The 24,581-nt window shown below is 36.8% G+C and overlaps 5 protein-coding genes and 1 non-coding gene across 6 annotated transcripts; 3 read left to right on the top strand and 3 right to left on the bottom strand.

Annotated features, from left to right (window-relative positions):
• Positions 1–4,924: 4,924 nt before the first annotated feature.
• On the bottom strand, positions 4,925–4,996 carry TRNAP-AGG (transfer RNA proline (anticodon AGG)). Its single transcript has one exon. It is a non-coding gene; the product is annotated as a tRNA-Pro (tRNA).
• A 257-nt stretch (positions 4,997–5,253) lies between these two features.
• Positions 5,254–7,798, bottom strand: LOC130503839 (pectinesterase 31-like). Its single transcript, XM_056998401.1, has 6 exons — positions 7,516–7,798; positions 6,338–6,442; positions 6,193–6,270; positions 5,931–6,118; positions 5,671–5,844; positions 5,254–5,586 (listed from the first exon to the last, which is right to left on the bottom strand). The coding sequence occupies exons 1-6, from the start codon at positions 7,759–7,761 to the stop codon at positions 5,424–5,426; spliced, it is 954 nt and encodes a 317-aa protein (XP_056854381.1). The 5' UTR covers positions 7,762–7,798; the 3' UTR covers positions 5,254–5,423.
• A 517-nt stretch (positions 7,799–8,315) lies between these two features.
• LOC130503838 (uncharacterized protein At5g39570-like) lies at positions 8,316–9,876 on the top strand. Its single transcript, XM_056998400.1, has 2 exons — positions 8,316–8,891; positions 9,165–9,876. The coding sequence occupies exons 1-2, from the start codon at positions 8,505–8,507 to the stop codon at positions 9,669–9,671; spliced, it is 894 nt and encodes a 297-aa protein (XP_056854380.1). The 5' UTR covers positions 8,316–8,504; the 3' UTR covers positions 9,672–9,876.
• Positions 9,877–10,254: 378 nt separating this feature from the next.
• LOC108811552 (transmembrane emp24 domain-containing protein p24delta11-like) lies at positions 10,255–11,739 on the bottom strand. Its single transcript, XM_018583607.2, has 4 exons — positions 11,506–11,739; positions 11,097–11,306; positions 10,904–10,980; positions 10,255–10,488 (listed from the first exon to the last, which is right to left on the bottom strand). Exons 1-4 carry the CDS (start codon positions 11,737–11,739, stop codon positions 10,344–10,346), a joined length of 666 nt encoding a protein of 221 aa, XP_018439109.1. The 3' UTR covers positions 10,255–10,343.
• A 305-nt stretch (positions 11,740–12,044) lies between these two features.
• Positions 12,045–16,110, top strand: LOC108810093 (phosphate transporter PHO1 homolog 9). Its single transcript, XM_018582224.2, has 13 exons — positions 12,045–12,802; positions 13,176–13,434; positions 13,513–13,561; positions 13,640–13,711; positions 13,779–13,908; positions 13,994–14,114; positions 14,190–14,448; positions 14,535–14,639; positions 14,762–14,806; positions 14,890–15,042; positions 15,294–15,572; positions 15,649–15,788; positions 15,893–16,110. Exons 1-13 carry the CDS (start codon positions 12,154–12,156, stop codon positions 15,987–15,989), a joined length of 2,358 nt encoding a protein of 785 aa, XP_018437726.1. The 5' UTR covers positions 12,045–12,153; the 3' UTR covers positions 15,990–16,110.
• A 1,436-nt stretch (positions 16,111–17,546) lies between these two features.
• Positions 17,547–18,089, top strand: LOC130503837 (uncharacterized). Its single transcript, XM_056998399.1, has one exon. The coding sequence runs from the start codon at positions 17,686–17,688 to the stop codon at positions 17,947–17,949; it is 264 nt and encodes an 87-aa protein (XP_056854379.1). The 5' UTR covers positions 17,547–17,685; the 3' UTR covers positions 17,950–18,089.
• Positions 18,090–24,581: the final 6,492 nt, after the last annotated feature.

Below are 24,581 nucleotides of genomic sequence, written 5' to 3'. Positions count from 1 at the left end.
AAAATTATTAGTTGTCGTCATGAATATAACTACATGGTGAAAGAATAATCCACTATATGGAAAAGAGAGATTAGTGAGCTTCAAAAATCAATGGAGGAAGTACAAACTTATAATAATAGAACTCAGGAAGACATTCTAGAGATATCTAGGGAGTTACAAGAAGCATACAAGGACGAGGAAGATTATTGGCAACAGAAGAGTCGTAATATGTGGCATATATCAAGGAATCTTAATACTAATTTCTACCATGCCCTCACAAAACAACTCCATGCTCGTAATAAGATTGTGGGCTCTATAATACTGATGGAAACTGGATAATAGAGGAACAAGGTGTAGAAAAGGTTGCACTGGATTATTTTGATAATTTGTTTCAAACAACTTCTCCCTCAGACTTTGATGATTTTTGGACGAGATTACCCTTACCATCACCCCCAGATGAATCAGCGGTTAAATCAGGTTAGCAACCAAGGATGAAATACGACAAACCCTATGTGTGATGCTTCCAGAAAAAACTCTTGGCCCAGATAGGATGACAGCTCTATATTTTCTAACATTTTGGCATATAACAAAAAAAGATCTACTGGAAATGGTCAATAATTTTTTGACATCAGGAAAACTGGATACAAGGTTAAATACTACAAATATTTGTTTGATTCATAAAATAGAGAGGCCTACAAGGATGACTGAGCTTAGACCTCTAAGCTTATATTATATCAAAGGTATTATGTCAGAGATTAAAGGCATGTCTTTCCTCACTTATTTCAGAGACTGGGAAAATTGAGGACTAACAAATCATGTCAGGATAAATTTATGGCCATAAATACGGATACGAGTAAAGATTTTTATTCAAGAGTTACTTTACAAGACGGGTTTGACCATCACTGGACCCAACTAATGATAGAATGTATTTCCTCGGTACAGTAAAACAATTTATTGAATGATCAACCAAAGGGACACATCATCCCACAGAGGGGCCTACGCCAGAGAAACCCCTTATCTCCTTACTTATACTTATGTGTACGGAAGCACTGGTAGCGAATATTCAAAAAGGCAGAGAGAGAGAAAAGAACATCTTACGGGCATAAAGGTTGCAAGGGATTGTCCTTCAATTTCTCATCTTCTCTTTGGAGACGTAGTTTTTTTTTCTTTTTTTGCAAAGCAAAAACAGAAGAATACAAGACAATTCTCATGATTCTAAAGGAATACAAAGTGGTATCGGGTCAACTGATAAATTTTGAAAAAAATTGAATTCATTTTGGTCACAAGGTTGAAGAACCCATCAGACATGAGCTACATGACATTTTAGGGATACATAACTTAGGTGGAATGGGATCATATTTTGGAATCCCTGAGAACTTGGGAGGATCAAATTTTTGGTTTTATTCAATATCGTTTAAATAATAGAGTAAATTGATGGACTTTCAAGTTTTTCGCGAAAGACGGAAAGGAAGTGATTATCAAATCAGTGGTAACGGCTTTGCCAAATCATGTAATGTCATGTTTTCGCATACAAAAAAAGGTAACGAAGAAGCTAGCGAGTGTAGAAGCACAATTTTGGTGGAGTCAAGGAGGCAATACTAGAGGTATGCACTGGAATCCATGTGATAAACTATGTATCCCTAAGGACGAAGAAGGTTTAAGGTTGAAAGACCTCATAGATTTTAATACATCTATGCTTGGGAAACAATTTTGATGATTAATAACCGAACACATTATTATATCGTGTATTCAAAGGAAGGTATTTCAGGAATGCATCACCTCTGGAACCAATTAGATCATATTCGTCTTCCTACGGCTAGTGTAGTATTGTCTCTGCTAGATATATGGTTAACAAATGGCTAATCAAAAGGGTGAGATCATGATCATCTATCTCAGTATGGAATAATCCTTGACTCTCGTTCACTCGCCGTAGACCAGCAAAAAAAATCAACAAAAACTTTACCAGGACCTTACAGAGGATTCTCTCATCAATGTAACATCGAGAACATGAAATTTACAGGTCATTCAGACTTTGGTGAATCCGCAAGATGCAAAAATAATTGAAAGTATACCATTAACTCAAATTCAGACAGCTGATTGGGATGGATGACATTTTACTAATAATGGGAGATACACGGTTAAATCTGGATATAGTAGAACGAGTATACGCAGACAGAGAAAGAATGTTTCCAGAGTATGGTCCTTCGATCTCTCTGATGAAGGCTTTCTGCTGGAAAGTACATTGTCTATCTAAGTTGAAACATTTTTATGGCAATTGGTATCAAGTTGTATAGCGGTTAAGAAAAAATTAAGAGCAAGAGGAATATAAGGGGATACAATTCGCGCACAATGTGGAACACTTGAGGAATCCCTAAATCATGTGTTTTTTTAATGTCCACCGGCGGTTCAGGTTTAGGCACTTTCATGAATTCCATCGAATCCAAACATTTTCCCTCACTCAATCACTTTTTGCAAACATGGATCATTTATTTTGAAGGTTACTCCGGAAATGGTAGATCATTAATTTGCATTGATCTTATGGTACATATGGAAAGGAAGAAACAATAAAGTTTTAGCAGACACTCTCAATTTGGCAGAAACGGAGTCGTTACTATGGCCTGAGGCATATACTTCACTTACACAAGGAATATATCAAACCCTCTTACCAGTAGAAGAAATAGTATCGTTTATTCTAATTAGATAGTGTTTTACAAATGGGTCATGGAAACATCAGGAAAAAATTTCGGGACAGGGGTTGTATAGCATATTGGAAGGTTTTGATGGTTTAATGGGAGCGAGAAATACAAGAACGAGTCAGTCGCCACTTCACTCAGAAATAGAGACTCTTATTTGGGCAATGAAATATATGAGAAATCTAAGACAGTTACTGTTACAATTGCAAAAGATTGTTCTCATTTAGTAAAGATGGTTTCAGAACCAGAAGAGTTACTAGCATTTCCAAGTTATTTATAAGACATAAAAATCTTGAAGAGAAGTTTCAACAGCTCAGAGATCTTTTATATACCACGGACACATAATTCAAGAGTGGACAGTCTCGAATGCAGTGGAAGAAAGCAAATGTCGTTTATTGTCCATATAGATGCGGAGTTACCAGTTTGGTCTACAGACTCTATATGAGTCTGTTTAAATTGCTGAAAAAAAAAATTAAACTTTAAATCTAAAATATACCAAAAATAAAATATCATTAATAAACTACCAATAAAAAATGAAAACCTTAATTAAAATCATGTAAAATAGATTTAGAAACATAATTAAAACTAAAAGTTGTCTATTGGTTCAATCAGTGGTTCAACCGGTGACCGGGGTCTGGGCTTTAGTGATTTTAACGAGCTTTATTAGATTTTTAAACTTTGGGTTTTCACAAAATCCGAACCAGATTTATCTTACGTCATTAAATTTGTCGGTTTAATCGCGGATCCGATTTGAGTTTCAAAATACTGCTGCCAGTCTATGGACTAGCCTTCAGAGAATTAATCGAATTTGGATTGGGATATTCTCAGTTATATGAAAAGAAGATCATTGAATATTGAAATACTAGGATAAATTATATCAAAGACTAAAATATGGATTAGCCGAAAATATATTAGTGAAAGTTTTCAACCGAATTTTTGATGATACAAAATTTAGTTATGAATATTTCGTGGAGATTTTGTTGTGATTAGTATTATATAATATTACAAAAGTGTCATGCCATTTTGGATATGTACTGAATATTCTTGTCATGTAATTGGTGAGGACTGTGAAGGCAACAACATCCTCACTGTAGAGCTTTTAGATGAGTTTTTGAACAAAAACAAAAAAAAAAACAAAAAGGAAATGAACTAAGAATGTAGAAAAGTTGAGATAAGTTTTTTTACATGAGAAACCCAACAAAAAAAAATATAAGATACCCAACACATGTAAATTCATTACTAGTTCAGTTTTATTTTATGGATTAAATTTAGTTATTGTCTAAATTAAATTAAAACTATTAGTATGATATTTACTAAATTTCCTTGTTGAGAAACTGAACAATAAGGGAATCTAATACTAATTCTTATAGTAACAGAAAATAAATCAGTTCTTATACTAATTTTTAATTTCTTTTCTGTTATTAGAAAAAACATTGAGACAGAATCCACAAGATGTTACAAACTCTGACATGTGTTTTGTCAGTTTCAAGTTCATATCTATATATAATAATGTCATCATCTCTAGTTTAAACACAACTCAGAAACTCAAAGAGTACTTTTTACAATAGAGAAGAAAAAGGAAAAAAAAGAAAAAGAACAGCTTTGGAAGGGGATAGAAAGTCACAAGACATGAAGAGTACAACACTAGTAGTATTCATCGTTTTTGTAGTAGTCCTCGTGTCATCTCAGCCTCAGATCGAATCGAGAGTGGTCGTAGAATCTACAAAACCACCATGCACTACGATTGATCTCACAGGATGTTGGCCACAATTATTTGATAAAACTAAGCCATCTGCACAGTGTTGCGGAACACTGAAAGCACAACAACCATGCTATTGTGATTTCATTAAGAATCCAGCTCTAAGAAAATTCGCTACCTCTCCGGAAGCTCACTTGGCCTTAGGGTTTTGTGGTATTCCTTTTCCTACTTGTTAAAATAACCAAAGATAATTATTTAAGTAATATTTGATGATAAATAAAATTGTTGTAAGAATGATGATGATTGTGATGTTCATTAGTCGACCAAAAAAAAAAGATTGGGATGTTCATTATGTCATGGATCCTGTTAATTTTGCATAATGTTTTTAATAAATAAAGAGAAACCACTCCTTGATCTTCTTATATCGTTTGTAATACATTTTGCTTTGAATTCATTTAAGAATTTACTAGAAAAGAATCTGAATCACAATGAGGAAGAGAAAGATAGTCAATGCCATCTGCTGTCAATAGTGGAAAAAAAAAAGAAAAAAATTGGGGCGTTCCGAGAATTGAACTCGGGACCTCTCGCACCCTAAGCGAGAATCATACCACTAGACCAAACGCCCACTCTGTAATATGTCATGCCATCTCATTTCAATGGAGTAGCCAGTGGGAAAAAAAGGAAAAAATTGGGGCGTTCTGAGAATTGAATTTGGGACCCTCTCGCACCATAAGCGAGAATCATACCACTAGACCAAACGCCTATTTTGTTATTTATCATCGATGTGTAATTAGTTATAAGAAATATAAACCGGAAACTAAATGATTGCAAATTGTTACCAACGAAATGATTGCAAATTGTTACCAACGCTTAAACAAGAAGAGTCCATCAAAGATAAATATCTTTTTGTCAGTTTTTTCTTTTTGTCAGCATCAAAGATACAATCAAAAGACTCTTTAGAACTTTTTTTTTTTGGTTTTGGTGTGTTCACTTATTCACCATGACAAAGATAATATCCCAAGTTCAACTACAACATCTTTTTAAAGAGTATTCTACGCAGAATATGGTGTTTTCACTCCCATTCTCAGACACAACCAAGGCCGGTCCTGATCTGGATCCACAAAGCTATGATGCAGAAAGTGTCCAGCTTCTTCATCCATCAGTTCTCTTGACCACGTAACACGTCCAGACGAACAGCTACCCGGACCAAAGCACCTGAGAGGTTTTTACATTAAAAAAAAAAACAGTATCAAATACTTGTTTCTTGTTTACAACTTGGTACAGTAGATGATGAAGTACCTGTACTCATAAAAGCAAGCACTTCTCTCATTCTCTGCGTTTCCCCAATTATGCCAACCATCATGTCTGATACACGCATCCATATAAGTGTATGCAAGGACCACTCTCCCAAATGGTCCCCATGGCCTTCCTAGATACATATACCCACTCTCACCATTCCCCGTGATCACACATCTGCAACAAAAGTATGTAGAAGCTGAAGCGCTCCCTTGAAAGAATATATAATAATCCATACCAGATAAATTTAAACAAAAACTGACCTTAGGAAGACGTAACCAGTAGATTCCTGACACGATTTCCGGCTTTGTGCTGTAATAAAACCCTGAGATTTGCAGTGGATATGGCAGTGTTCCAAGAGCGCGGTGCTGTTTCCAAATATGAAATCCACACTTCCCTCCACATAGCAGTCTTTCAAATATTGTTTCCCATGATGCAAATATAGCGTGTCCTGCACGTCACCGTTCACAATAAGCTAAAAAACAAGAACATTTAATTAAACCTACTTGCAAAAGCTAAACGAACCTGCCATCCGAGAAATCGACAGTTATAAAAGGCACAACGGTCTGCAGTGACTCTAATCGCCACAGCTTGCCCTGATCCCTATAAGTAGATGAAACTTTTGTCGGAATCTCTATGCTATAAAGGTAGAGACTTTATAAACATTTACCTCGGGAGCAGAGTTCTCAAAAGTAACGTTCTCTGAAATAAAGTCTTCACCTTCGACGATAACAGTCCCGCACCCAAACGTTCCCGTCCCTATAACTCTAGACGCCTGACAAACTATTGGAGTATGATTCCTAGATAACTTAGGAATTATACAAGATTATATTTAGATAAGGTTTTCATATATTTTCCTATTCTAGTTTGGCTTTATTAATTTCCTATTGTAGATTTACTTAGCTGGTTATATAAATCAAACTCTTTTATCAATAAAACACATCTTACTTTTGATCCCAAACTAGATTTGTCATGGTATCAGAGCAAGAACAAAAGAAAAAAAAAAGAAAAAAAAAAAGAAAACTTCAAAAACGATTTCTCGATCTTCAAAACATCTTGTTGTTCTTACAAAACGAAGAACAACACATCCATTCAAACATCTCGTTGTTCCTACAAAAACGTAGTACAACACATCCTTCTTCATCAATTATCATCATCATCTCGTTGTTCCTGCAAAATCGTAGTACAACACATCCTTCTTCATCATCTGTGTTTCGTGATCTTTTGAAATACAGACCATCCATTCAAAACATCAATCATCCTCTCATCATCAACTTCCATATGGCAAGCAGCTCACGGAAGTTCATATTTCTTGACGGCAGTCTACCGGCAGCCGATTCACTCTATCATGAAGATTGGACAGCAAACAATCATCTCATTATAGGATGGATAAAACAAACAATCAAATCAAAAATCCGATCATTTATCTCAACTCGAAAAGAGTTACGAGACATTCATCACTCAAGCTTCCACAACATCAACAACCATCGTTGTTTCACAAGCCTTTGAATTATTTCTACTACTATATTTTGAAGATTGTCCAATCTCATACGTGTTACCACGTATTAGATTGAGGGAGGGTATTGGAGTATGATTCCTAGATAACTTAGGAATTATACAAGATTATATTTAGATAAGGTTTTCATATATTTTCCTATTCTAGTTTGGCTTTATTAATTTCCTATTGTAGATTTACTTAGCTGGTTATATAAATCAAACTCTTTTATCAATAAAACACATCTTACTTTTGATCCCAAACTAGATTTGTCACAAACAAACCAATCAGAGTGATACACGTGCTGCTGCCAAAGAATTAGTAAGGTTTTCAGCAAAAAAAAAAAAAAAAACCTGGTGATGCTCGATTTTGGAAGCCGTGTTGTTCCAAGTGATGACGGTGATCTCCGGGGAGATTCCGGCGAAAGTGATGAAGTTTTTCCTCTTGGGCACGTACACAGGCTGTCTGTAAATCCCCGGCGAGAGACGGATCACGGTGCGACACGTGTTTCCGAGAGGAACCGAGTCGACTGCGTCTTGGACGGAGAGGTAATCTCCGGAGCCGTCTTGCGTAACCCTCACCACTCTACTCGTCTCCATAATTGAAACTCTCTCTCTAGTGATAGTGTCCGAGAAACTCTAGTTGTAATTGTATTTGCGGCGGAGCCATGGTGGGGATTTTCGATTGGTGAGAAAGGAGACAGCTTTTAACTCTCGGTTTATATGTGTCGTGTTGTTTGATCACCATCTGTGTTCTGTTCTTTTTGTTCTTCTTTGGTTTTTTCGTGATCAGGTTACTTCTTTTTATTTCTATAAACCACCCTTTATATTTACTTATTTATAAATCTACTCCATATTTCTTGAAATACGATTTTAACCCAATCCGACGTATTCTGCAAAATCAGTGTCATTATATGTTTTCATTTGTTAATTTAAAACTCTTAATCAGACGCCAAATCGAGAGTTTTTAGTTGAGATAGTTTCGAACCAATAATTATTCTATAGCAGCATGAAATAGTTAAAATTCTTTGTAATAAAGATTCAAGATTCCCGGCACGAGTATGTATAAACTATACAATATATGTATAATGTGGTTTACGCTTTGTCTAAAAATTTAAATACTGTATTGTTTACCGATTGGATTTGCAACTTGATTAATTTTTGTTACAGCACTGTAATACGATACTCTGTCTTTGACTTAGTCAACCAAGGTAGAAGCCACGTGGCAGCATTGACTTTCCCGCTTAATGGTCGCCAAGTAAAAAGAGGAAACACAAACTGAGCAGCAACAATTGTAATAGTCAGAGAGGGGGGGGAGAAGGAAGGAAGGAAACTCTTAAACGATGCCGTACTACACCAGGGACGACGATGAAGTGGACGACTTCAACGAGTACGATCCGACGCCGTATAGCGGAGGCTACGACATCACCGTGACGTACGGCCGCTCGATCCCGCCGTCAGACGAGACTTGTTACCCTCTCTCCTCTCGCTCAGGTGACGCCTTCGAGTACCAGCGGCCCGTGTTTTCTTCCAGCCACGAGCCTTCTGCTTATGGCAACCAGGCTCTCAAAACAGAGTATAGTAGCTATGCCCGACCCAAGACCCGACCCGGAGGTCACGGAGGCGCTCACGTTGAAGGGGAGTACGGTGGATCTGGTTCTGACTATGGCCGGAAACCTGGTTCTGGCTATGGTGGGAGAACGGAGGTTGAGTATGGCCACACAAAATATGTAAGTTCATTTAGTAAAGTAATAATAATCTTTTCTTTTTTTTTTTTGCATCTAGTAGATTCTGTAGAAGTTTGAAAATTGGAATATAAATGGAATATGGAACATAATTTATTTGTTGATATCTTGGTCTCAGAGAACATACTTTGATGGTTTGTTTGAGTTTCCTTTTTTTCTTCTTATGAGTGATTTTCTCACTCCTTTTAATGAAATTGCAAGCATGGTTTAGATGAATGTTAATAACTTGTGGCTTTAATCGTTATTTAAATGTTTCAGAGTGGGAAGGACTCTGGTGATGAGAAGAAGATGAAGAAGGAAAAGAAGAAGGATAAGAAAAAGGATGGTAATGTCTCTGACGATGATGAGAAGAAGAAAAAGAAGAAGGAGAAGGACCAATACAAGCACCACAACGACCATCATGATGATGATGGTTATGATGAGGAAAAGAAGAAGAAGAAGGAGAAGGACCATCATGGTGATGATGAAAAGAAGAAGAAAAAGGACTATCATGATGATGGTTATGACGAGAAAAGGAAGAAGGACAAGGATCATCATGATGATGATGATGAGAAGAAAAAGAAGAAGGAGGAGAAGGAGAAGGACCATCATGATGATGATGAAAAGAAGAAGAAGAAGAAGGACCATCATGATCATTATGATGAGAAGAAGAAGAAGAAAGACGATCATGATGAGAAAAAGAAGAAGAAGGATAAGGACCATCATGATAGTGATGATGAGAAGAAGAACAAGAAGAAGGATAAGCACCACAAGGGCCATGACTAAAACCTCTTCTTTCTAAGGGATTGCATTTCTCAAGCTTCTATCCACTAATTAATTAACTCTCACCCATACTTTTCTCTAAGTTTATGTCAGTGGTTGCTTTGTTTTGTTTTTGCTTCCCATTTGTGCTATCTTCTAGTATAAGACTTCAACGAATCATGAAACTACGCATTATTAGTTTTCTAGTGAAGTGTTTTGGTTTGACCAATCCAGCTATTACACGAAGAACGAATCACCACAGGTCCACAGCTTAAAAGGCCTGACTAGCCGGATCTTTTAGTCCACCGTAACCTTCCAGATATAGGTTCTCATTGGTGTTCTAAAAATTGATTAATACCTTAAGTTATTTTATTGGTTTTGGTCGAAGTTACAATTGTATATGATAGAAGTAAACCACAAGCAGAGTTGATAAACCCTATTTTGGAGATAAGATAAAATTATTGTGATGATGTCGGAAGCTATTTCTATTATGCAACCAGCTAAACGAAGAAGAAGAAATCTCAACATGAGGCTATCTAATTAGCTTGAAATATGTATAATCTGACTTTTAGGCTTGCCAGAAAATGTAATGTTAAATTCTCAAAATCCAAGGTAGAGAAAGTGATTTATTTAGTTTAAAAATAAGCTAAAACGGACAACATCAAAATCTGATAAAAGCAAAAATAACTTGTTTGATTAGAGAAGCTTCTTCCTCTCCAAGAATGACTTGAGATGCCACAGTTGTATGCCGGCTACCGAAAACGTAACCAACAATGAAAATAAACTTAGACCCGCCATTCTCGAGTTGGTCGACCGGTTTAGCTCCTGCATTTCCCGCTCCCTGTTCCAAACAATACCCATTACAAACGGCATCACACTGTCCTTTTTCTCCTAACTAGACCGTGTAAATCAAATTGATCAACAATCTCATTGCCTATATAATTCAAAAATGGGTTGCAAGCTAACATTTCAGTTTACAAAGCTTTGATTATGTTGTTAAATGCATGTTTGGAATTGTAGAATAGTCAAATGATTAAATAAACAGTCTTAGAATAAATGTTCATAAAACTTTACTTGACGTTCAAGATTATAGTGTGGCGGCTTTTTACATTTCGAAAGTATTGCCCATCACCAAAAGTACACTCTTTTGTCATCGAATGTACACACGAATAAATCAAATGAAGTCATGATTATACCAAAAAAGAGATATTAATTAGTCTGGTACATATATAGTTGCTGGGATTTCTTAATAGTACCTCTCCCGGAGTAGAAACATTTCGTCGTGTATAGACTCCGTCACGTCCAGTAGTTTCCTCACCTCCACCTCCAGCATCTGATAACATAACCATATCACTTTACTAAAGAATTATGGTTTAGATCAAAGAAGAAACAATATGCTTAGGTCTCAAAAAAAAAAAGCTAGGATTAAATATATTTATAGTTTTGTACGTTGATCTGGCCTCTCTTGGCGATGGTGGCCCAATCTTTAGCCTCCACGCCACTTTTCCATTCGAAATCAACGGCGAATTTGGCCGGAGGTTTAAAAACAGGAGCAATAAAACACGTTGTGTAATCTCCGTCTTCCACCGCCGTGAACACGAATTTCCCAGACTCCACATCTCTTGCTTCGTGTTGAGTGTGCCCTTTAGGTGACGCCACCTATATACGTAAACAGTGAATTTTCATGATTTTAGGTTAAGGTTCATCAGGGAGTCTGAGCCGTGTAAAAATGTGACTCTCTATCTCAAATGAATCATATATATATATATATATATATATATGTGAATATATCATTAATTTATATAAAGTATTATATATATATATATATGAATATATCATTAACTTATAGAAAGCTTACAGTGACAATGATTTTGTGAGAAGCAGGAAGATGGAGAGCTTCGTTGGGATTGACGACGGAGTAAGTTCCGACAGTCAGATAATTTAATTTAATGTCGTCGGCGATGCATTTGGTCATGCCTGATTCCAGATCCAATCTCATCGATTCTCCTCCTCTCATCATCATCAACATTGTGATCGTTATCATCCATCTTAACGTTGTCATCTGAACCATACATGATGATCGCAAATCCATGTTTCAATAACACAGAAACAATTAAAAATAAAGATGGAATTAAAAGACAAGGAAAATATTTGGTTTGGTTAAGAAGATCAACTTCCTTGTGACAAGGAACTGATGAGTTTAACTGTTTAAGTATGGTTTGGGACTAGAGCCATGCACATGCACGTGTGGTTACAAAAAACAACACTAAAAAGACTGGAATCCTAAAAATAGAAAAAACCTCTAAAAATCTCACCCACGAATTTTGGGTAATTTTGAAACGACTAGAGAATACCAAAAGAGGGGAAAAGATTAACAAACAGAAACAGTTTTTTTTTTTCCTTTTGTTTTTTTTTTGGTAGATTTTTCCCGGGAGTGGTAGATTTCTTCCCGGAAAATCTAATCTTTCCGGGAAAAATACACCAAAATCAAGAAAACAAGAAGAAAATGAAGTTCGGAAGAGAATATGAAGCGCAAATGATACAAGAATGGAGAGAAGCCTACATGGATTACCGTTCTCTTAAAGCCATCGTCAAACAGGTCCTTCGATATCACCTACAAAAACAACAACATCCATATCATCCTCCTCCTCCCACCGGCGAAACCGCACCTCTCCACGCTGCCAGCACCGGCGCCGCCGGTCTATCAAGAAGAGTCTCTCTCTACCGTGCATTTAGCGGTCTAACAAACCGCGCCAAAGGAGGCTCCCCAAAGAAGTCACACAAACACAACAATCCTCTAAGCAGCAAACGCCACCATCATTACCATCTCTTCGATGACGACGAGGAGCAAGTCATTCTCATCAACGAGGACGAGACGGGTAGCTACAACACGACGTTTCTATGCTCTGCCGAGGAAGGAGGAGAGATGGAGGTTCAGTTTTTCCGGCGACTTGATGGAGAGTTCAACAAGGTTTTGAAATTTTACAAGCAGAAAGTGGAGAACGTGATGGAGGAAGCCGATGAGCTTAGTAGACAATTAAACGCTTTGATTGCTCTTAGAGTTAAGGTTGAGAATCCAAACGTTGACTTCCCTGACATTAATAGTATCTCGAGTGCTCCTTCCTCTCCACACACAACCAACAGTAGAACTCCAGGTTTAGCTCCATTTCGTTATTACTCCCATAAGAATGATACATTTTGTAGCTATATCAGATTAACCCGGTCCAGAGCATATGAAAAAGAACTAGTTGCTTAGGACATCAGGATTTTCTGCAATAATTTTAGTTATATATAGAACATTATGAAAAAAAATTATTATGAAAAATAAAGACACAAATATTTATTTGAGCGTAGGTCATTATGAAATTTTTTAATGTTTAATCTTTTAGTTATATTTTAAGCACTTCGAAATCAAATTATTTGAAGGGTTTCTAGATATTCCAGAACTAAACTTTATCCATTTGAGTGATGTTTAATCTGCATTTAGTAAGCTCATATATAAATTTATATAAATGTTTATATTTGTAGCCATTTCACCATTGGAGGTGATCAAGGAAATGGAACAGGCAGAAGACAAGAAAGTCTTTAAACCTGCTCCAGTAGAAATGCTGGATCATATAAAGCTCAAGATCGAACCCGAAACTCCATTATCAATGCTTAAGTGCATGATAATGGGCCTCTCAACTGAGCAAACCTTCAGCAAACCCGAGCTTAGGAGAGCTGAGGAGCTTATGGACCGCGCTTTTGTTGAGTTCTACCAGAAACTTAGGTTCCTAAAAAGTTATAGGTAAGAAGAATTATAATTCTTTAGCTCTATGGTTTCTCTCTAATATGTTTCTCATAATCTCTCTCGCTATTTTTGTAGCTTCTTGAACCAGTTGGCTTTTTCAAAGATACTAAAGAAGTATGACAAGGTTTGTAATCCCATCATGTTCGTTCTGCATTTGTTCTTGTAATGATTTGATACTGATCATCTTTGTAATGTTTGGCAGACTACTTCGAGAAATGCATCAAAGCCTTATCTACATACAGTGGATCATTCTTATTTAGGCAGCTGCGATGAGGTTCATACAAGTAACCAATCTCTTCTTGAATGTTACTTAAAACCAGACTTATCTTTACATGTTTCAGGTCTCAACGCTGATGTCGAGAGTGGAAGCTACGTTTATTAAGCATTTCGCCAATGGAAATCACCGTGAAGGAATGAAATGTTTAAGGACTAAAGCTAAGAGGGAGAAACACAGAATCACATACTTCCTCGGTACTTAAATCCATTTTTTCTAGCCTATGAAATGACGAAACCTAATGTTCTTTCTAGTAGACTAAAACATCATCTTCATCTACAGGCTTCTTGTCTGGTTGCGCCGTAGCTCTCGCCATTGCAATATCAGTTGTTGTACATGCAAGAGGCCTAACAAAAAGTGAAGGCAGGCATCAATACATGGAGAACATTTTCCCTCTTTACAGGTTCTTGATAACGTTACATTCATCACTTTTGAAACACAGGAATTTCAATTTATCTTATGCTTGTTATTTCCGCAGCATGTTCGGGTTTGTTGCGGTTCATTTGTTTATGTTTGCAGGAGACATATATTTCTGGAGACGATATAGAGTAAACTACCCCTTTATCTTTGGTTTTGACCAAGGGACTGATGTTGGTTACAGAGAAGTTCTTCTACTAGCCTCTGGTCTAGCGGTTCTAACATTTGGAGGAGCCATATCGAATCTCGACATGGAAATGGATCCGAGAACCAAAAGTTTTAGTGTCATCACCGAGCTTGTTCCTTTAGGTCTTCTCATTGTAAGTTATTCAGGTCATTGATATTGATCTCTAACAATAAATCCTCATTATTAGCTTTGAAATGTATTTTTTGGTTATGGTCGCAGTTATTCATGATAACGCTGTTCTGTCCACTCAATATAATATATCGGTCAAGCCGATACTTCTTCATCGGATGCGCCTTCCGTTGTCTTTTAAGCCCGCTATACAAGGTAACGTGTAATACAAGTAATCTCCTTTTTCTTTTAAGCCCACTATACAAGGTGACTTGTAATCCAAGCAATCTCTTGTAAAGATGCTACATATAGTTAATGAGTTTGTTCTATACTGCTAGGTTATTCTCCCGGATTTCTTTCTCGCAGATCAGTTGACAACACAGGTAATGAGTTGCTTGGTTTACGATCCGGTTAACAAGTTTGTGTGTTTTCCTTCTTAGAAAATCATTTGGTTTTGGTTCTGCAGGTGCAAACATTCAGAAGCTTATTGTTCTATGTATGTTATTATGGATGGGGAGGAGATTTCAAGAAACGAACACACACATGCTATGAGAGTGACATTTACAAAGAACTCTACCTTGTTGTTGCCATCATTCCTTACTGGTTTCGGTTTGCTCAGGTGCTAAATACATACTTAAATATATACTTGTAAGTGAAACAGGGACGGATTTGAGATTTAAGTGGGCATAAATATGTTTGTGTTAATCTTAATAAAAAAAGAATTTCGATTTATGTATAATAAAGTTTTAGAATTTTGGGGGCAAGGGGATTGTTTAATCCGACTATGCCTAGAATCGGTCATGAAGTAAGATATTCAATGTTTACATCCTTTCAGAATGTTTCAAACCTTTTTTTTTTGTTTGGTTGCAGTGTATAAGGAGGTTGGTTGAAGAGAAAGACAAAGCGAATGGCCTTAACGCACTAAAGTATCTCTCGACTATATTAGCTGTTGCGGCTAGAACAATCTTTGAAACAAAGAGAGGGACGTATTGGCTTACGGTGGCTGTAACCACGTCAACCATTGCCACATTGTTCAATACTTATTGGGACATATTCAGAGATTGGGGTCTAATGAACCGGGACTCCAAAAACCCGTGGCTTCGTGACAAACTCTTAATACCTTACAAAAGCATATACTTCATTGCCATGGTATTAGCAAAGCACATAAGCTTTTCTTTTTCGTGGAATATTATTATTTTATTAATTGAGATATTGTAAAACGAAGGTGGTGAATGTGGTGCTGAGGCTGGCTTGGATGCAGACAGTTCTTGGGATTAGAGAAGCTCCATTTTTGCACAGAAGAGCTTTGGTTGCTGTTGTTACCATCCTAGAGATTGTTCGTCGTGGCATTTGGAACTTCTTCAGGTTCAGTTTTTACTTAAAACCACATTCTAGAAGTTTCGGAAGAAAGAGATCGTAAGATGATTTTTTTTTTTTTTTGTGTTGTAACTTTGTGTGTATGCAATCAGGCTGGAGAATGAGCATTTGAACAATGTGGGAAAATACAGAGCTTTCAAGTCTGTACCTTTGCCTTTTCAAGAAGTTGGAGGAAGCAAGAGCATGTAAATTTTTTAGCAAAAAAAAAAGAGCATGTAAATTTATACATATAATGTGGACTAAACGCAAATTGTGTGTATTAATTCTTTTATTGTTGTATCGTATGAAAATTGATTCATCCCAATTTTCCAGTCCTGATATAATTTTTTTTTGGGTCTTTAATTCGTTAGCATTAACAGATGTGCATACAAAAATGTATTAAAAGGTTAACAATTTATCACGAAAAAAACTATTAAAAATGCGAAAATGTTTTCTTAAAACAAATTTTATTTTTATTGACCATATAAATATACATTGTTATAAACTCTCAGATATTTGTATAAGTTGGTAAATACACAAAAAGTTTTTAAATGGTTAAGATAATTTAAGAGTTTATCTTCTTTTATTAAGATAGCTTACAGAAATAATTTTAGAGTTTATCTACCTTAAAAAAAAAGCCCAGAACAATACATAAACGCCCAAACATTAAGATCAAGGCCCACAAATACAGAAGCATAACTAGGGTTTTACCATGAGTTTACTATATAAAAGCTTGGGCATAGGAACAATTTGAATACGAACTACGGTTCCAATATTTGCTTTCTTCAGCCGTTTCTAACTTTCTTCTTCTTGGCTTTTTGTTTTCTTATTTCTTTTATCGGTGGCTATTAGTATGTATATGATGGGGTTGCACAAGTACTGGGACATCCCCTTGAAAATATGAAAAATGGGGAAATATGTCTAATTAATTTAATGTGCATATATTAAAATTAGGGATCCGCTTTGCAGCTTATGACCCGACCCGATTCAGTTCGGGTTTTATTTGTTTCTGCTGCCAGTAATCTCCTGAAATTTTCGGGAAAAGCCTTCAGCGAGAAGCGACTTGAATCTACCAGAGATTATCCAGATACTTAATGGGCCTTGGATGCAAGCCCATGTATTACTAAAATAACAAATCGGATAACGGAAAAATAGAGTTCCTTTTTTCTTTGATTTTTGCATATACACGAGAATGACACGTAAGAAATTGTTTAAATGTTTCGAAAATCTGTTGAGTAATATAAAACAAAAAATTCCAAAGAAAAATGTACCCAACTGTATATATATATATATATATTATATATATACAACTTTCAATCCTTGCAAATATGGCTTATTTGTGCATACTGAGCTAATTAACTCTAATTTTTAAAGGATGTATACAGTATACACATTCAACTTGGGCTATAAATTAGTTATATATATTTGTATACATTCGTCTATGAGCTACAAAAACACAATAGTACACATGACTCGTTTCCGCCAGACATTTGAATTTTTTTTTTTTTTGTTTTTTTTAGTTCAAAAAAAAAAACCCAACATTTGGAAATGAAAACGCTAAGAAAAATGGTTGTAATAAGAAATAATGTTCTTTCAAAAAAAAAAGACAGAATGACAATCATATTTATTTTTGGTTTTAGGTGCCACTATACATACTTGAATATTGCTGAACTTTCAACTATCACCGGCCACTAGGTTTTTTATAACACAATAGTAATTAATACAAGAATCTTAGATCTATACCATTATTAAGAGTTGACTTTCTATCGATGAAAAGGCCTCCAAGCAATTCCCAAAAGACCATATTTGTCTCCATCATAAACTTATAATTACAATCACAACACGCAATCAAACTCACATCATAGAATCTCAACCAGATCCTTCATCTCATCAGAGAATTCTAAACATGGTGAGACAGAGAAGGAAGTCGGAGAAAGAAGAAGAGAAGCGAGAACAAGAAGATGGAGAACAAGAAGATCAGAAGGTGCAGCCGATGCAAAGAACCGTGAGCAGAAGAAACATGCAATCTCTGGTGATCGGGCTCGTTGGAGGTGCGTTGACTCTCGGTGCTTATTCTCAGACCTATGTTTCTCCGGGCACATCTATAGGCGCTGGTCTCTTTGTCCTCTTCTTTGGCTTGCTTGTCAGCGAAGGCTTTATCTCTCTTTAAAAAAATGTTTCTAATTTTAATCTATGCTTTTGTTTAATGTATGTTTACATATATACATAGAACATCTTGTTTGATTTTGTTTTATTTGAAAATTGTTGGGACTCTTTTGAATTAATGTGATCCAATCCATTTTGCTTTTACGGATTTGTTCTTCTATCTTGTAAGAATATGTGTTGATCTATATATATCGTCCAATATACACATTTAGATACAAAGGCATATCTTGACAAAAAATTGAGATACAAAGGCATATATATTTTTAGCAAAAGAAAAGAGAGGAAAATAGTATGAGAAGAAAAACAAGGTAAAAAATGGTTGTAGATAAATATAACAAAAGTAAATTAACAAACTCGAGTTGTCCAAAAAATATATATTAATAAAAAGTTTACAAATAACATTGATTTGTCTTGAAGTATTTGTAGGGATATACGTTTAAGAAGACAGAAAAAAACATCTATCTATCTGTATGTATAAAAATATGTTCTTACTAGTGAAACCACATAGGATCCATGTCATAAATTGATTCTGAGATTCGGTGGGCTTTAATGGTTGCGCTGTCAGAATTTGGAATGAGATCGTCTATATGACGTGTTTTGGGCTGTAAATTTTGATGGTGTACCCCAAACCGTTAGACAATAACACAGTGACTCATTAACTTCCGGCTGCAATCTCTGAAACCGTCCGATTGATTCATTTAATGAAACATTTATTTTTAAATATATCAAGTAAATTCAAAATAAAAGGATATAGGTTTGAGATCAAAGAAAGTCCATAGTAGAGACAAATGAAGGTGTATTATGCTTAATAATTATAAAATAATTGTAAATATATTGTAAGATGTCATTCCAGCCTTTTTTTCAAGTGTATAAAAATTATATGTTCGTTTGAAAGTTTATTTGTCAAGTTATTTTTGTACAAATGACTTTTGATGTCAATATTTTTTTATTCTATGAATAAAAGAATCACTTACATATCATGCATTGTTTATTTACTAAATGCATTGTTTTTAAAAGAAAAATGTCAAAATATATATCATGCATTATCATATGACATCCAAAGACGACTATAATATAGAATTTTAACTACAATACATAATTGGTCATACTTTTTAATTGATATTTTGTTCAAGAAAATAACAATATTATGTGATATGATTATGACCATTGTTCAAATTGATTTATATCTATATATATTGGAAAATATAGATGACCAAATAAATCAAAAGATATGTAGGACAGGTTGAAGAAAAAACTTCAAAAGATAAATGTTCTAAGACTTTTTAAAATTACGAAATTATTGATTCTAAAGCCAACAATTTTATTATACAATAAATAACTTAAAATAAAACAAATAAATCAACAATTCTACACCAAAAAAATAAAAACAGAATATAAACTTCAAATAAATAATTTTTTTAATCGTAAGGAAAAATTAAGTTAATTGTAATGATAAAGAAACTGAATAAAGAATAACAATTAATAAAATAATGATTTATATTAATATAGAACAAAATATTTTAAAATAAAAATAAATTTTAAACTAAAATAAAAAAATATTTATTCTAACTATTTAAATTATTTTCAAATTATCATCTCATCCCCATAAGACGGGCCGGTCCTAATATATCAAATAAATATGCTCTAAGTCATATGGTTTCTTTTCCCATTTCTAGGCACAGTTCTAATTAAATGATACTCTTCATGACGTTAGGCTAAGTTGACTTTGGCTGAGTACCTGTTCTTACCTGTTAACAAAGAAAAAACAAATTTAGATGTAAAAGATGCAATAAACTAAAGTATGGTGTCCTTATGAATAACAAAAATGTTTGAAATAGCATATCTTACATACATTAAAGACGTGGAGAGAAGCGTTACAACACTAGGGTTTTGCTCTGTAGCGACTTAGAAGGCGACGGCGATCGCAAGATTGAAACCTCCATCAGGGCTTCGATCTTCTCCTGGTTCAACGTTCCTTGGCGTTGGATCAGCCTGCCACCTGCTTTACCTCCTTCGCGCTTCGGAGAAGAAGATCTCTAGGGCCATCCTCTCCCTTGTTTGTCACGCAACCTCTGTTCCTGGTTTGATCCGATCCTAACCGTTGCAGAGAGGATCAGAGGTTTGAAGACGGTGAGCTATTGATTCCGGTCACTACCTGCACCACGCATCACCGCTACCACAACAGAGAACCCTCGATCTCTGTTTTTCACGCATCACCGATTACTCATAAGCTCTTTTGGTCGATCTCATCACAAAATCATAAGTTCTGTTATATCTTCGGATCAAGGCTGGTTTTTCTATAGGTCTCCTCGGATCTAAACAAGGTTTTCACGCAGGTATCACGTATTGACAGTGGTGTGGCCTCTTCACCTTGTGTGTTTCGCATAGGATCCATATCTTTGTATGGGTTCATCAAGCCGTTTTGGATCAGATCACATGATCGATAGGAAAGGGAAAGGTATTCTCGTCGAGGAGGAGGATGAGGAGATTATCCTACTTGAGGAGGAAGATGATGCTCATACGATTCGTGAATATCGTATGTCTCTAATCGGAAAGGTTCTCAACCCTAAGAAGCAGATTGTAGAGAAGTTAATCCAATGTATGCATGCTCAATGGAAGATGGAAGATAAGATCACTGCAAATGATCTAGGTAATGGGAAGTTTTTATTTAACTTTTCATCTGAAGAGGACATCCAAGCGGTTCTACGTCAGGGTCCCTTTCACTACAACTTTTGTATGTTTGTTCTGGTGCGCTGGGAGCCAATTGTGCACGATGACTATCCATGGATAGTTCCATTTTGGGTGGAGATTACTGGCATTCCACTACATCTTTGGACTGTGAAAAACATGAGGAAGATTGGTGGAAGACTTGGACATGTTGACACTATGGAGCTCTCGGCTGGTAGGCTGCTGATTGATGTTGATTCGAGGAAGCCTTTAGTGTTTTCGAGGAAGATTCAATCGCCGGAAGGTGATGAGGTTACAATTAAGATGCACTATGAACTGTTGTTTAAACACTGCTCTTATTGTGGCATGATGACTTATGAGGAATCATATTGTTCCAAAAAATTGGAAGCGGCGAAAGCTCCGTCCAAGCCTGACGTCTTCTCTCGAGTCCAGCATCCACAGAGCTCAACTCCCCGTCAGTCTTTGCTGATGGAGGATAATGGTAGGATTCAATACCAGGATGGTTATGGTAAGCGATACAACGATCACAGTTATCACAATAACAATGAGGTGGCTCGCCATGATTCTTCTCGTTACTCGGACCCGAGACAGGTTCGTCGTGAAGATAGATATGGAGCTGTGCATAGGGATGGAGATAGAATGCTCGAGCGCTATGGAGGAAAGTCTGGTCCTGTCCGTGCTTCTACTCGCTACGGTCACCGCTATGCTCCATATGAGCATAAACGACCTCAACTTTGGAGAGAGAAACATCAGCTTGCAGCCGACAAACATAGGAATTTGGCTAATCCACCGCTGATGATTACAGATGGAATATCTACCAACGCCTCTGTGCAAGCTCGAGAATCTGATACAGAGACCTCTACTGTTCGTGGTTTGACAAGCCTTAGTGGAAAAGCAACTCAAAACAGTGGTAAGAAGCTAGCTAGCGCCATCGTCACTCCTTCACGATCTCAACCTAAGGACCAGAACGTAACGACTCGTGACACTAATGTTGCAAAACAAATACCTTTCTCTCTTATGGAGGAAGATAACAATGAATATCAGATGATAGGAGCCTTGCAAGGTATGGATATTGCTGGCTCTTCTAGCATGGTCGTGGATCATGACTCGTTTATGATGGAAGAAGTAGAGGAAGATGACTTGCTGGGTGAGGACCTCAAAGAGATGGAGGAGGATCTTTCCGCTAAGGAGACAAGTGTTGTACCAGAGCGATATGGCTCACGATCGGGACGAAAGCCCAAGAGCCACTCATCTCGGACTGGTTTAAGAAAGACACGTCCTGGCCCATCTTTTGGATCACAGGCCAAGAAAGCAGTGCTAATGAAACGGGGATCGCCAAGGCCACGTCATAGGTCGCCAGCACACTTTCCTTCTTATGGGGAAAGTAAAGGACAAATGATAATACGTAAGGATAAGAGAAATGCTTCGTCTTCGAAAGAAAATGGTTTGAGGGGGTCCAAGCAAACCCCAAAGAATAACCCATGAAGACAATCAGTTGGAACTGTCGAGGGATAGGAAATGACCTCACAGTTCGACGCCTTACGGAGATGTGTCAGAAGCATCGCCCAGGACTTGTGTTCCTTTCTGAAACGAAGAATAAGAAGCGGATGTTGCAAAACATTCAGGCTGATTTAGGATTTGATCGTTTGTTTACCGTTGAGCCACTTGGTCTCAACGGGGGTTTAGCTCTCTTTTTTATGGATGATTTTCAAGTTAATTTTTTATTTTCGAATAACAGAATGATTGACATTGAGACAATCATTGATGGATAAAAGTCTACATGACATTTGTTTATGGTGACCCTGTTTTAGAACGTAGGGATCAGGTTTGGGAACGTCTTACGCGTTTTTCAACAACTCGAAATGGACCTTGGTTCATGATTGGTGACTTTAATGAAATAAAGGACCATACTGAAAAAGTGGGGGGAAGAAAACGCTCGGATAGTTCTTTCTTGCCATTCAGACAGATGCTGAGTGATTGTGCTATGCTAGATTTTCCATACACGGGCGACATGCTTTCTTGGGTTGGAAAAAGAGCAAGAGGAGCAACTGTTAGATGTCGCTTAGATAGAGCAGTGGGAAATGGGGATTGGCATGGAAAATTCCCACACACGTCTGTTAAGTATCTTCGCCTCTAGGGATCGGATCATCGTCCGGTCTTAGCAGACATACTCGTACGGCCCACAAGGAGGAGGAAAAAGTTCAAGTTTGATAAGCGCTCGCTGGATAATGAGGAATTAAGACAAGTTATTCTTGAAGGATGGAAATCGGATGACCTGCCTCCTGAAGCGAACATCATGGAACATATTGCTTGTTGTCGTAAAGCCTTGAGTAAATGGCGTAGGGAGAATGATGTGAAATCGGCAAAACTAGTGGAGGAACTTAAGGAGAAAGTAGAGGACCTTTACTCGAATGATGATGCTACTTCTGAGGAGATTGCTGCTGCTTTAAAAGAACTCTCTAATGCTCTTAAGGCAGAAGAGATGTTTTGGAGACAGAAAGTAGAGTTTTCTGGTTAAGGGAGGGAGACAGGAATTCTAAATTCTTTCATGCTCTGCTCAAACAACGGAGAGCGAGGAATAGGATAACACAACTTCTGGACGAAAATGGAAACGTGGTAGAAGATGAAGAAGGACTGGTAGCCATTGCTACTAGTTATTTTCGACAAATTTTTGAATCTTCTGATCCAGAGGATATCGCGGAGGCATTATCGGAGGTAAAGACAACTATCACGGGTGCCATAAATGAAGATCTCACATCACCAGTGACAGAGTGGGAGGTGAAACTAGCGCTTTTTGCTATGCACCCAGAAAAAGCACCGGGACCAGATGGAATGACATCAATTTTCTACCAGAAGTATTGGATATTGTGAAAGATGATTTGACCCGTATGGTTAATCAATTTCTTTTTCAAGGCACAATGGTGGAGGGCTTAAATGATACAAATATTTGTCTAATTCCTAAGACGACAAAGCGAATGAGATGACACAGTTTAGACCTATCAGCCTCTGCATCATTTTATCTCTAATGTTAGTTATAAAATTAATTCGAAGGTCTTATGTCAGAGATTAAAGAAGGTTCTCCCACAAGGATATTTGAAACTCAATCAGCCTTTGTAGAAGGAAGACACAATCACATATAATATCATGATAGCTCAGGAGATGTTCCATGCTCTACGGACTAAACCGGCCGGCAAAGTGAAGAGAATGGGCATCAAGACGGACATGAGTAAAGCATATGACCGGATGAAATGGTCATTTATTAAGGCTGTCATGCGGAAGATGAGTTTTTCAGAGATATGGATTGATTGGATTATGAGATGTATCACCTTGGTTAGGTACAAAGTCTTGATAAATGGAGACCCAAGAGGGAATATAGTCCCAGAGAGAGTCTGAGGCAAGGGAGATCCTCTGTCTCCTTTCATATTTATTCTATTGCACAGAAGCGCTCGTTAGCCTTCTTAATCACGCGGAAAGTCAAGGAAAGATAACGGGGATGCGAATCGTTCGCGCTAGCCCCCCCGATCTCTCACCTACTTTTTGCTGATGATGATAGCCTTTTCTTTTGTAGGCGGAGCCCGTGAATGTGAAGAAGTAATGAAAGTAGTCAGAAGATATGGGAAAGCATCAGGTCAGTTGTATCAATTTTAACAAGTCCTCCTTATTCTTTGGTAAGAGGATCCCAGCGAGTGAGCGACAGCTGATTAAAGACACACTTGGTATCCAAAAATGAAGGAGGAATGGGGTCATACCTAGGTATCCGGAGAGATATTAGTGGGATCTAAATGCAAATTATTTTGCCTTTCTAAAGGAGAAGTTATCACATAGAGTTAATGGGTGGACGGAAGACTTGCTTTCGGAAAGGAGGAAAGAAGTACTAATTTGAATCGATCCTATTGGCTCTACCGACATATGTCATGTCCAGCTTCTTTCTCCCCTTGGAGATATGCG

This window comes from Raphanus sativus, unplaced genomic scaffold (genome assembly GCF_000801105.2).
Source record: "Raphanus sativus cultivar WK10039 unplaced genomic scaffold, ASM80110v3 Scaffold1170, whole genome shotgun sequence".
NCBI classification, from domain to species: Eukaryota; Viridiplantae; Streptophyta; class Magnoliopsida; order Brassicales; family Brassicaceae; genus Raphanus; species Raphanus sativus.
The sequence above is the reverse complement of the archived record's forward strand: the minus strand, read 5'-3'. Positions and strand labels throughout refer to the sequence as shown.